This window comes from Lepus europaeus, chromosome 19 (genome assembly GCF_033115175.1).
Source record: "Lepus europaeus isolate LE1 chromosome 19, mLepTim1.pri, whole genome shotgun sequence".
Classification (NCBI taxonomy): Eukaryota; Metazoa; Chordata; class Mammalia; order Lagomorpha; family Leporidae; genus Lepus; species Lepus europaeus.
This window is the reverse complement of record NC_084845.1, coordinates 17426024-17438047: the sequence shown is the minus strand read 5'-3', so window position 1 is coordinate 17438047 and position 12024 is coordinate 17426024. Positions and strand designations below refer to the sequence as shown.

General features: G+C 66.4%; 1 protein-coding gene across 1 annotated transcript; it reads left to right on the top strand.

The window, feature by feature from the left end:
- Positions 1–1646: 1646 nt before the first annotated feature.
- LRP3 (LDL receptor related protein 3) lies at positions 1647–11384 on the top strand. The gene is made up of 7 exons (XM_062177247.1): positions 1647–1724; positions 3055–3102; positions 7251–7389; positions 8519–8733; positions 9026–10142; positions 10349–10481; positions 10740–11384. The coding sequence occupies exons 1-7, from the start codon at positions 1652–1654 to the stop codon at positions 11316–11318; spliced, it is 2304 nt and encodes a 767-aa protein (XP_062033231.1). The 5' UTR covers positions 1647–1651; the 3' UTR covers positions 11319–11384.
- The last annotated feature ends 640 nt before the right edge of the window (positions 11385–12024 follow it).

Below are 12024 nucleotides of genomic sequence, written 5' to 3'. Positions count from 1 at the left end.
GTTACAGACAGAGGAGGAGACAGAAAGAAAAGTCTTCCATCCGCTGGTTCACTCCTCAGATGGCAGCAATGGCTGGAGCTGGGCCAATCTAAAGCCAGGAGCCAGGAGCTTCTTCTGGGTCTCCTACGCCGATGCAGGGGCCCAACCACTTGGGCCATCTTCTACTGCTTTTTCCAAACCACAGCAGGGAACTGGTTCGGAAGAGGAGCAGCTAGGACTCGAACCGGCACCCATATAGGATGCTGGCATTGCAGGCAGAGGCTTAGCTCACTATGCCACAGTACTGGCTTCTCTCCACGATTTATTTATTTATTTTTTTGTATTAAAATCCACTTGGCCGTTCACAGTGAAATCGAGTTGCTGGGTGTACAACTTTTCATTAACACGTCAGCAGTTCCTTTTAACCTTCTCTCTGGAATATCTCATACGATCTTGCGCGTTTGTGCCCATTTGTGTGTGTGTGTGTGTGTGTGAGAGAGAGACAGAGAGACACACAGAGAGAGCGAGTGAGCGAGCGAGCAAGACAGACACGTCTGAGTCTCCGCTCAGCCTGCTGGGACCTGCAGGCCAGGGACCCCTGGGGACCCCTGACTGCATGCAGGCGGAGGAAGGTTGACCCCAAATGGCCTCCTCAACCCTTCTCCCTGTCTCTTCCGGTTTCTGCTCCGCCTGGATTCACCCCTTGATGGACAGTTCTCCAGAGGAGTCCTGAGCCTGAAAAGCACACCTCCTTCCCTTTCCCCAGAGTCTTCGAGGATGACCGAGTGGGCTCTGGGGTCCCTCGGAGGGGGTGCGTTTCCAGAGCCCTCCCTGGGGGTTCACCACCAACCTCTCACAGGCCTGGAGAGGTGTGGGAGCCTCACAAGGGGCTCCCCCTAGGCAGCCCCTTCTTGTCTCGACCCCCCTCCCCCAACGCCGCCAATCCTCCCTCCCCAGCCCCTCCCCGCCCCATCACAGCTGCTGTGGCTCCGGATGCGACCTGCTCGTGGATCCCCGAGGAGGCCACGCACGAGGTGATCCGGTCCCTGGGCGTCCTGCCCACCACGAGGGCGCGGGACCCGGCAGGCCGCGTGCGCGGAGCTGTCCAGCACCCCGAGGCGGGGCGTGCGCCCCCCAACCCCCAGCCTGCCCGCCCCAGCCGCCTCCGCCCGCCCTGCCAGCGCCACTGCGGCTCGGCGGGCGCGTCACGTGGGCGGCGCGGCGCGGCCTCCAGGCTCCCGGCGCGGGCGAGGGGCCGCCCGGAGGACAGACAGACCCACGGACGCACTGCCGGCGGCACCCGGCCGGGAGGGCTGGGCGCAGCGCGGGGCGGCCCGCTCGCCGCGGGGCATGGACGCGCAGGGGGGCCCCGGGCGCAGGCCGGCCACGGCGCGGCAGCCGGGGCTCGGGGTCCGCGGCGGGCGGGGGTCCTCCCTGGCGGCCGCCGCCGAGTCCCCGCGGGGCCCGTGACGCCGCGGCCGATGTGGCCCCGCGCGCGCTGCGGGCCTGCACCACCGCCGCCGCCGCACAAAGACGCCGCCTGCGCACGGGCAGCATCTGCCGCGCCGGTCCCAGCCGGAGCCCGAGCCGGAGCCGGAACCGGAGCCGGAGCCGGAGCCGGAGCCGGAGGCAGGGGCGCAGGAGGCGGCGCCCGCGCGCAGCCGGCCCCGGCATGGAGAAGCGGGCGGCCGCGGGGCCGGAGGGGGCTCCGGGCGCCCGGGCGCAGCTCGCCGTTGTCTGCTTGGGTGAGTGGGCCGCACAGGCCGGGCGGGGTCCGGGCCTTGTCTCTTGCCTCTCACCATCCGGCACCGCTTCCTGGCCGGACCCCTCTGCGGCCAGGGCTTCCCGGAGCCCGCACTGCGATCGCTCCCGCGCGGAGGCCGCAGAGTGGGGCGCCTCCCCGGCACCGCCGCCTGCCGGGGTGTTAGGCTGCCGCCCGGCCTGGAATAACACGCCGGAGCCCGAGGTGAGCTGCACCCAGGCGCCGGCCAGCACCGCGGCTGGGGTCGGCAGGGAGCAGCTCTGGGCCCCGGGACTTGCGACAGAGGCTAGGCCGGCTGTCCCAAGAAAGAGCTGTTTCCTGGTGGAGTCGGGGCGTGGGCACGCCGCAGATGGGGACCCAGGATGCCAGGGCGGAGGCGGCTGCGTGAGCGACTCCTTTTCCCTTTGTGTCGGCCCAGCGGCGGCTGAGACCCCTGGTCAGCCCAGGGCATCGCTTGGGGAGGGCAGGGGAACCTGTCCAGGCCCACACCTGGGCGGGAGCGGCTCCTGCCTTGGCCAGGAGCCTCTCTGTCTACCGTTCCAGACCCCGTGTGCGGGAGAGGGGGAAGGAAGGGGTTAAACCCTCAACTCACATGGCTCCTTTATTTACCATGGTGGAGGAGGGAGGCCATGATGGGAGCTGGGGGTCATTAGGGGACACCCAGTGATGTCACCGATGAGGGCTCTGCGGCCCCACAGGTTTGCTGAAGTGAATAAGAAATGCGTTTGTGTTGAGCCTTGCTCTCCCTGCCCTCCAGCAGTCAGGGGCTGTGACCCTGGAGGGAGGCTCCTGCCTGGGGAGAGGGTGGGACTGAATTCCCCAGAGTGCCCACCCTGGGGTGGGGATGGGGGCCCTGTGCTGTCGGCTCTGAGATGCTGCCTCCAGCCCAGGACATACCCCATGGAGGGGGTCCCAGAGAGGGTGGCCCGGGTTGTTTGCCTCCCTTCTGAAGGTCAGGGTGGCACTGTCGCCCTCCTGCTGTGTGTCCCCGTGAAAGGGGGTGGCTCTCCCTCGCCCGCTGTTGGGTGGGTGGGCCAGGGATGGCAAAGCCCCTTAGAGGGAAGATTGACAGGCAGAGCCACCCCCCACCCCAGACTGAGCAAGCCTGGCAGGACATCCCCTGCCCCCCAATTCCCTCCAGGGTCTTCACCTCCGCTCGTCCCAGCAGGACCAGAGGTAGGGACGAGAGTCTCTGGGGCAGCCCCAGGCCAGCCTCGAGCTCAGGTGTGGTGTCCTGTGCCCTGGGACACCTGCCACTGGCCCTGAGCCCAAGAGCCACGCCTCCTCCACTGACCCTTCCGTGTCTCCCACAGTGAACATCTTTCTCACTGGGAAGCTCAGCAGTGCAGGTCCTGCCTTAGGTGAGTAATCCACTTGTCCCCTTCTTCCCTCCTCCCCAGCCCCTCTGCCTTTGTGACCTCTGAGGACAGGCCTGCAGGGTCCTGGCTCCACCCTGAGGCGACCTAGCCTCTTGTGTTTCTTTTCTGGATTACGGAGGACCTGGGCATGCTTAGGAAACTGAGCCTCAGTGTCCTCCTCTGCAAAATGGATCAATAGCTGCTGCTTAGGGTTCAGGGAACCCAGGAGGCAAGATGCACAGCCCAGTGCCTGGTACGTGGCAGTGTAGTCCAATACCGGTGCAAACCGCCCAGGTCCCACACAGGCGACAGATTGTGCTTCCTGTAGGTTCTCTGAGAGCCAGGAGGTACCAGGGGATGCCACCTGTTTTAAAATAACACGCGGATTTAATTGGTAGAGGTGTGACTGGGTAAGGGCAGTGTTGCTGGAGCTGACGTGCTGGCTTTGTGGAGAGAACGGGGCCATGCCACGCCCCCCAGGGCTGCATGGGAGCTGCCAGGTTTGGTCCGGCAGAAGCAGGAGTGAGGGGAAGGCAGAGGTCGAGCAGAGCAACAGCTTAGGGCTGGCAGCATAAGTGGTTCTGGGGGGCTTGGGCTGTCGGTGGGCTTGAGCTGCCTGACACCTGGCCCTGGGATGCCTGAGGGCAGGGGGAACGTGGCTGCGCTGTGAGTTACACAGGTGGTTGGCATGGCAGGTGCAGCCTCGGTAGGGGAGTTCTGGGCAAGCTGATTGGCAGGACAGGAGGTAGCACCTTGGCCGATAGGGCATCCCAGGTCTGAGAAGACACAGGGCTCGGACTCTGCCTCCTGTTGGGGCCGGTCTGCCTGTCCACTGGCCTTGAGCTCTGGTCCATCAGGAGCAGGAGAGACAGCTGGGTCCATCCCACCAGCATTGCTGAGGGGCTGGAGTGAGCCATTGTCTCAGTGCTGCCAGGAAACCTGTTCTGTCCCCGGGAACCCTGATTGTGCAGGTACCTGGGGTGGCTAGCTCTGCTCAGGGCTCAGCTCGCTGCAGATGCCCACTGAGGCTGGCGCAGGGCTGTGGCCTGGAGTGCTCGGGGCAGGGCATCCCTGCTGGCTGTGGCAGCCCAGGGCCCACAGAAGCTGCTTTCCCCTGGCCTGTCCCAAGGACTCGGCCTTGTTCCCCTCTTGGTTTTCTCTGCACCTGCACGCCATGCTCTCTGTAGCCTGCCCGCCTCTGCTGCCTGGGGGCTGCCCCGCTCAGCACTGAGCAACCCCAGCCCTGCCTGACATCCCAGACCCACTGTGGACGGCCCAGTGCCTCCATCCCGACTTCCAGGATGGCCCCACCTGGGTCAGGTGTCTGTGGCCGTGGTAGGGAGTGGAGCTGGTTGTGCGAGCTGTACACGCAGCGGGTGGGGCCATCCCTCAGCGGGAGCCAGGGCCCTCGCCCACCTGGGGTGCAGCTCTGATCTCACTAGGGTTACTGGCCAGCTTCCGGCTGCCCGGCGTGCCCCTCCCGCTGTGGCTCCGTGACTGTGTTCTCCGGGCTTTCTCTGTGATGGAGCCCGGGCCAGGGACTGCTCCCCCAGCCCCTTCTCTGCCCTCACATCCTCTTGAGGGCCAGGCTGGCTGCCCAGGGACCTCACAGGGCTTCCCACTCAGCCCCTGAGCTGCCCCGGCTATGCCAGGCACTGCCTGGGCTCAGTGACCTACCCCCTGCAGCCTCCTGACCTCTGGGCCCTGCCTCGTGGCCACTGTGGCCCGGGGCAGTGAGCCCGGCGGGGTCCCCGCCTGTTCTCTACCCCACTGGCGACTGCCCCGGCTGCTGGGTGGGCTCCCAGCTCCTGGTCTCTGGCTCACCCAGGGACCTGACCACCTCTGGACATGGGCTCTGCAGAGGGAGCCGCATCAGGCCTGCTCTTGTCCTCTAGGGAGTGTTGGACCAGGAAAGGAGGGTACAGGCAATCTTCTCAAAGCAGGTGCGCTCTGGGTGCAGCTCACACAGCCCTCTGACTGCCCCCCAAGTCCCAGACCCCTCTCTCCTCGTCACTGGCCCTGAAAACCTGTAGCCCCCCCTTCTCTTCTCACTGCCTGCCCACCCTGTCAGGATCCTCCCCTCCCCGGGGGGGCCCCCCACCCCTGCTTCCCCGTCACAGGAACATCTACCTGGACGAGATCTCCCAGCAACCCCTCCCACACAAAGCAGTTCCCATTGACTCCATTTGGCAGATGGACAAGTTGAGGCCTGGGGCAGAATGGATGGTGCCCTGGGGTGGGAATGAGGCTCCCGTCACAGGAAGAGCTGGGGGCAGCTGCTCGAGAGCCCATTGGGGAGTTCCCGGCCTGCTGCTCGGAGCCCAGCCTTCCTCCTGCTCACATCTGCTCTGCAGGAGGCTGGGCTCACAGCTGTACAAACCCCAAGCCCCTGGGGCCCCCTCTGGAGAAGAGCAAACATTAAATGGGTGCTGGTGGTTGTCTGGCCATCTCTCAGGGGACCCAGCAGAGGCCCAAGAGGGACAGGCATTGCGGCTGCAGCAGGCCAGAGAGAGCCAGGGAGCAGGTGACGCCCAGCAGGAGGCACGGGATCTCCCCTGGCCAGGGTGGGTGGGACACCTGGGCACTGATAAATGTCCCAGCAGGGTGGGCCATCTGTTGTGTCCCTTAGAGAAGGCTTCCGGGACCGAGGTAGGGGTGGACAGGACCCTGCTGTACCCCAGGCCCTGTCCTTGTTGGGGTTGGGGGCAGAAGTGAACGAGGGGTGGTTCTTGCCCTCTTGGCTCCTAGGCTGATGCTTCTTTAGGCAATGTGGGGGAAGAGGCACCCTGCCCTCTGTCTCCTGAACTTCCAGCATGTCCAACATGCTCCCCCCCCCCCCCCGAGGGAGACACCTCCTCCGGGGTGTCCCAGGTCAGTGAGAACCACGTGGCTGGTGGCCTCACGCATCCAAGGGAAGCGGCTGCTGTATTTTGCATGTGTGGGTGTGCAACACCTGAATCCCTGCCCTGTGTAGTCCTTGCTCCCCTCGGCTGGGGGTGGAGCACGTGGCTCTGATTTTCTGGGTGAGAAGCTAGGCCCGGGGAGGCTGTGTGAGCACCCCGTGGATAGGCGCCAGTTCGTTCCCCATTGGCCGGGTCTATTGGTTGTGGCTGTGGTGGTGGCCAGCCTTGCCTTCGGGCTGCTGGTGGAGTTTCTGTTCCAGTCCTTCGATGCCCTCAGGAGCCATTGGCGGGGAGGTTGCCGACTCCTGGTGAGTCATGGTGTCAGCGTGTGCAAAGCTTGTAGGGGGTCAGCCCACAGCTGGTCCCCAGCAGGCTTGAGCTGTCCACTTCATCCGGTCACTCCCTTAACTGGGCTCCTGCTGTAAGGTGTTGGCCCAAACTACGCCAGCCCTGCCTAGGTCACCACACTGTCCCAGCAGTGGAGAGAACTCTGCTTCCAGGGCCACAGTGGGAGGTGGAGTCTCTGGGCTCAGGAAGAGGGCAGTCACTTGTCTCCCTGAGCCTTTGTCACAGGCCATTGTGAGGGTCAGGTGAGCCAGCCTGCTGAATGGGAGGAGCCCGCTGCCCGGTCCTGGGAGGGCCAGGGCCCACTGCGCTGCCCCAGCTGGGTTGGGCAGAGAGTGTGGGAATAATGGGTGGGTTAAAGTGAGGAACAGGGCGAATCTTAGCTCCTGCACCCACTGGCTGTGTGGCCCTGGGCAACTCGTTTACCCTCTCTGGTCACATCATCCACCTCCAGTGGTCTCCTGTGTACACTCAGGATAAAACCCAGATTCCACGCCTGCATTTCCAGCTACATGGGGATACTGCCACCTCCTTTCAGGCCTGTTTTGTAATCTCCAAAGTCCCCGGGGTTCCGCATGGAGTCTGTGCCACAGGGCAGGGCTGTCCATCTCACCAGCCTGCCTACCGCTCATGCCTGACCTGAGCCCTCCGTGCAGAGTTCTCCCCTCGAGTGCTGCGGCTGCAGCTGCCCCAAGTCCAAGTGGGTCCTTGTGACCCTCGCATACACACTGCGTCCATGAAGCCTTGAGTTACAGCCTTGCCCTTGACCCTCGCCACCGTGGTTGCACTTGAGCCTTCCCTGCGGGACACCTGTGCTCGAGCCATGGGGAGGGGCATCAGGCCCCTTCCCCTGCTTCCCACGCAGGGGTGGGGCTGCCATTTCCCAGCTTCCTCTCCCGACAGCCGCCTGCAGCGGGAAGCTGGAGCAGCACACAGAGCGGCGTGGTGTCATCTACAGCCCGGCCTGGCCCCTCAACTACCCCGCGGGCACCAACTGCAGCTGGTACATCCAGGGGGATCGCGGCGATATGATAACCATCAGGTGAGGGGCCTGGGGTGGGCTCGGAGGGCCTCCATGCAGGCCGTGCGAGCGAGCGTGTGTGTGAGCACAAGGGTGTGCTGTAGGCGTGTGCGAGCCCATGACTGGGCAGGCATAAGGAATGCCTGTGTGAGCACACCCATGTGTGTACATGAGCCCATGGCTGTGCAGAGGGCATGTGTGTGCCCATGTGGGTACGCACGTGTGCCCAGCTCCCTGGTCTCCTTGGGCCTCCGTGGCTGGGTGCCCCGAGCCCCTTTAATGGGAGGTGAGGACCGTCAGGCAGCTCGGCCCTGGCAGGAAGAGGGCCCCGGACTCTGGTGGGCACAGCCTGGCTGTCTCTGAGGCCACAGAGGCGCTGGCTGGAGGCTGGGCTGGTGCTGAGCCTGGAGCAGGGCTTCCCCAGGGCGCCTTGGGGTGGTCTCTATAAAGGAGGAACAGGGCAGGAGCCAGGGTGCTTGGCAGGGACGTGTGCAGGGCTCGAGTGGCCCTGATGGGCTGGGACCCCCGGCCTGGGGTGGCCATGGGGACGTTTGATCAGATCCCATCTGGAATACCAAGCCCAGAAGGCCTCCCCCGACCCCAGCTACTCCCAGCAACAAGGAACAGGGCTGCTCACATGCAGGGGTGTCCTGGTGTCTGTGCCGTGGGCTCTGGGGTCAGTGTTTCTCTCCAGAGGGCGCAGCCTCACCCCTCTGTGCCCGTGCCTTGGAGTGTGTGCTGGAGTTGCCCCCAGGAGTCCCTGTGTGGGAGGGACCTGGGCCCTCAGGCCTCTGCCCCTCAGGGAGGGGTGTGTGTGTGTGTGTGTGTGCGCAGGGTCCTTACGGCTCCTCCACTTGGCCTCTGAGCTGGGGATGCTGGCGTGGGCTAAGGAGGGGGAGAGCGAGCTGCCCTGGAGCTGAGCGAGGCCAATGCGGCCCAGGGCTGCCTCGGACCCCCGGATAGGCACGGGGTGAGGATGGGTGGCCGGGAGTGGAGGAGTTGGGCAGCTGGGGGAATGAGGGGCAGGGGCAGTGGGGGCGGGGCTGGCTGTCCCCGCCACACGCTCCAGCCTGACCCCCTCTGCTGGTGCTTGGCCGACGGGGGGCCATGCGTGCCCACCCACATCTGTGTCCCTCATCTGCTCCCACAGCTTCCGCAACTTTGATGTGGAGGAGTCCCACCAGTGCTCCTTGGACTGGCTCCTGCTGGGCCCGGCAGCCCCGCCCCGCCAGGAGGCCTTCCGGCTCTGCGGCTCCGCCATCCCTCCGGCCTTCATCTCGGCCCGAGACCATGTCTGGATCTTCTTCCACTCCGACGCCTCCAGCTCCGGCCAGGCCCAGGGCTTCCGTCTCTCCTACATTCGAGGTGATGCAGGGGCAGGGCCGGGCAGGGCCAGCATGGAGCCTTTCTCGCACAGGGGTCTGGGGCAGGGTTAGAGGGCATCCACACGGTTCCCAGGATGGGGGGGCCCGTGGCGGCTTGTGCTGCGCCCTGGGGTGCTTCAGCACCTTCCGTGTCATGGACCCCACTTCCTGGGCTCAGGTCTGGGCCCTCTCCCGGATGGGGACCCAGCTGCCTCTGCTGGGCCCAGAGGCCCCGTATTGGAAGGAGGCTCTGCTGTCCCCTGATGGCCTCCCATGACCTTTCTGCCCCGCAGGGAAGCTTGGCCAGACGTCCTGCCAGGCAGATGAGTTCCGCTGTGACAACGGCAAGTGCCTGCCGGGCCCATGGCAATGCAACACCGTGGACGAGTGCGGAGACGGCTCCGACGAGGGCAACTGCTCGGCGCCCGCCTCCGAGCCACCGGGCAGCCTGTGCCCCGGGGGGACCTTCCCGTGCAGCGGGGCGCGCTCCACACGCTGCCTGCCCGCGGAGCGGCGCTGCGACGGCACCCAGGACTGCGGCGACGGCTCCGACGAGGCCGGCTGTCCCGACCTGGCGTGTGGCCGGCGGCTGGGCAGCTTCTACGGCTCCTTCGCCTCCCCGGACCTGTTTGGTGCTGCCCGCGGGCCCTCTGACCTTCACTGCACGTGGCTGGTGGACACGCAGGACCCGCGGCGCGTGCTGCTGCAGCTGGAGCTGCGGCTGGGTTACGACGACTACGTGCAGGTGTACGACGGCCTGGGCGAGCGCGGGGACCGCCTGCTGCAGACGTTGTCCTACCGTAGCAACCACCGGCCCGTGAGCCTGGAGGCAGCTCAGGGCCGCCTCACCGTGGCCTACCACGCCCGGGCCCGCAGCGCCGGCCACGGCTTCAACGCCACCTACCAGGTGAAGGGCTACTGCCTCCCGTGGGAGCAGCCGTGTGGGGGCAGCGGCGAGGGGGACGGGGGCGACACGGGTGACCAGGGCTGCTTCTCGGAGCCCCAGCGCTGCGACGGCTGGTGGCACTGTGCCAGTGGCCGGGACGAGCAGGGCTGCCCGGCCTGCCCGCCCGACCAGTACCCGTGCGAGGGTGGCAGCGGCCTGTGCTACGCGCCTGCCGACCGCTGCAACAACCAGAAGAGCTGCCCCGACGGCGCCGACGAGAAGAACTGCTTCTCGTGCCAGCCGGGCACCTTCCACTGCGCCACCAACCTGTGCATCTTCGAGACGTGGCGCTGCGACGGCCAGGAGGACTGCCAGGACGGCAGCGACGAGCACGGCTGCCTGGCCGCCGTGCCGCGCAAGGTCATCACGGCCGCCCTCATCGGCAGCCTGGTGTGCGGCCTGCTGCTCGTCATTGCCCTGGGCTGCGCCTTCAAGCTCTATTCCCTGCGCACGCAGGAGTACAGGTGGGCGCGCCCGGGGTGCTCGCTTTGCCTCGCATCCCTCGAGGGAGGCCCTGGATGCCCTGTCTGCACAGCCGGGCCCTGGGCCTTCCCGGCGTGGACTGCTCCCGTTCCCTGGGGTCTGATGGAGGGGCGGGGGCCCCGAGACCTGTTCTCCCGGCACGTGCCGGCCAGCCCTGCCATGCTGCCCCTCTGCCCGCTGCTTGCAGGGCCTTTGAGACCCAGATGACGCGGTTGGAGGCTGAGTTTGTCCGGCGGGAGGCACCGCCGTCCTATGGTCAGCTCATCGCACAGGGCCTCATCCCCCCCGTGGAGGACTTTCCTGTCTACAGCGCGTCCCAGGTGAGCCCCACTGGGCCTGAGACCCCACAGGGCCCAGGCTTCCTGCTGGACTGTAGAGAACACCCAAGACCTGGAGGCCGAGGGGCCAGGTGGGACAGGTGCGGGCTAGGCTGGTCCAGGTGGGGAGAGGAGGTTGGGCAGGGTCAGGGGTAACGATCAGGCTGGAGGCGGGGGATAAGGTGGTCTCCTGGGGTCTTGGTCCCCCCCTCCGGGGGGTGCATGGACCTCTGCCCTCTCAGCCACTGCCCCTCACTGCAGGCCTCAGTGCTACAGAACCTTCGCACCGCCATGCGGCGACAGATGCGGCGCCACGCCTCCCGCCGCGGGCCCTCCCGCCGCCGCCTCGGCCGCCTCTGGAACCGGCTCTTCCACCGGCCGCGGGCACCTCGGGGCCAGATCCCACTGCTGACCGCTGCACGCACCTCACAGACGGTGCTGGGCGACGGGCTCGTCCAGCCCGCACCAGGGGCCGCCCCAGCGCCCCGGACGGACACAGGCAGCCCCCGGGCTGCCAGCGACGGGCCCTCCGGTGCCCCTGGCCATGTACCAGAAGGGGGACCTCCAGGGCCAGTCCCGGCCTCCAGCCTGCGAGACCCAGAGTGCAGGCCTGTGGACAAAGACAGAAAGGCCCGCAGGGACCCTCCCGTGGACAGCTCGGCCCCTGCGGATACGCCCCGGGAGCCCTGCTCCGCCCAGGACCCCCAACCCCAGGCTCCCACAGCCAACAGCATCCTGGGCTCCCACCCGCCAGAGCCACTGGGGGTGTGCAGGAGCCCCCCGCCCCCCTGCTCCCCAACATCGGAGGCCAGTGACGACGAGGCCCTGCTGGTGTGCTGACCCGCAGGACGCGCTGGTGATGGCCACAGCCCCGCTTTGTAACCAGGGAATACACGGTCGTTTCTACCCGGACTCTGCGTCCTTTCTTATGGAGAGAGAGAGAGGCCCACTCGGTGGTCCTAGGGAGGGGCTGGCCCTCAGCCAGCGCTGCATCAGCACGATGCCACCCTGGGGTGGGCACGGCAGGAGGCAGGAGGGAGCATCCAGGGGTCCCATGCTACCCCCGCCAGCTCCTTTTCCAGACAAGCAGGGGGTGGGCCGGTCCCTGGAGAGTCTGCGGTGGCTTCTCACTTCATTCACACTGTGGTGGCACTAGCCACCACCGCCCCCCCCCCCCCCCCCCGCCCCGGCTGTGCCGGGAGCTGTAGTGAGGACTGAATGCAGCCATGGGGACGCTGGACCTCGTCCACGGGGAGCGCTCTGCCCGCGCGGAGCCCACCCCTCCGCCTTCCCAGTGGGGGCCCTGGAGGAGCTGGACTGGGAGGCTTCTGTCCCTATCCCAAGGCCTGTGGCACTGAGCAAGGGCACAGGGCAGAGGAAGCCCAGGAGTCACCCGCAGACCCTGGGGATGCTGCTCCGTGCTTTCCCAGGGGACAGAAGCCTTGGCACCAACAGAGTGGCCGGATCCACCCCATCCTCTCTCAGGGCCTCAGTTTCCCTATCTGGAAACCCAGGGGGAGGCTGTGGGCTCTGATGTCCTGACAGT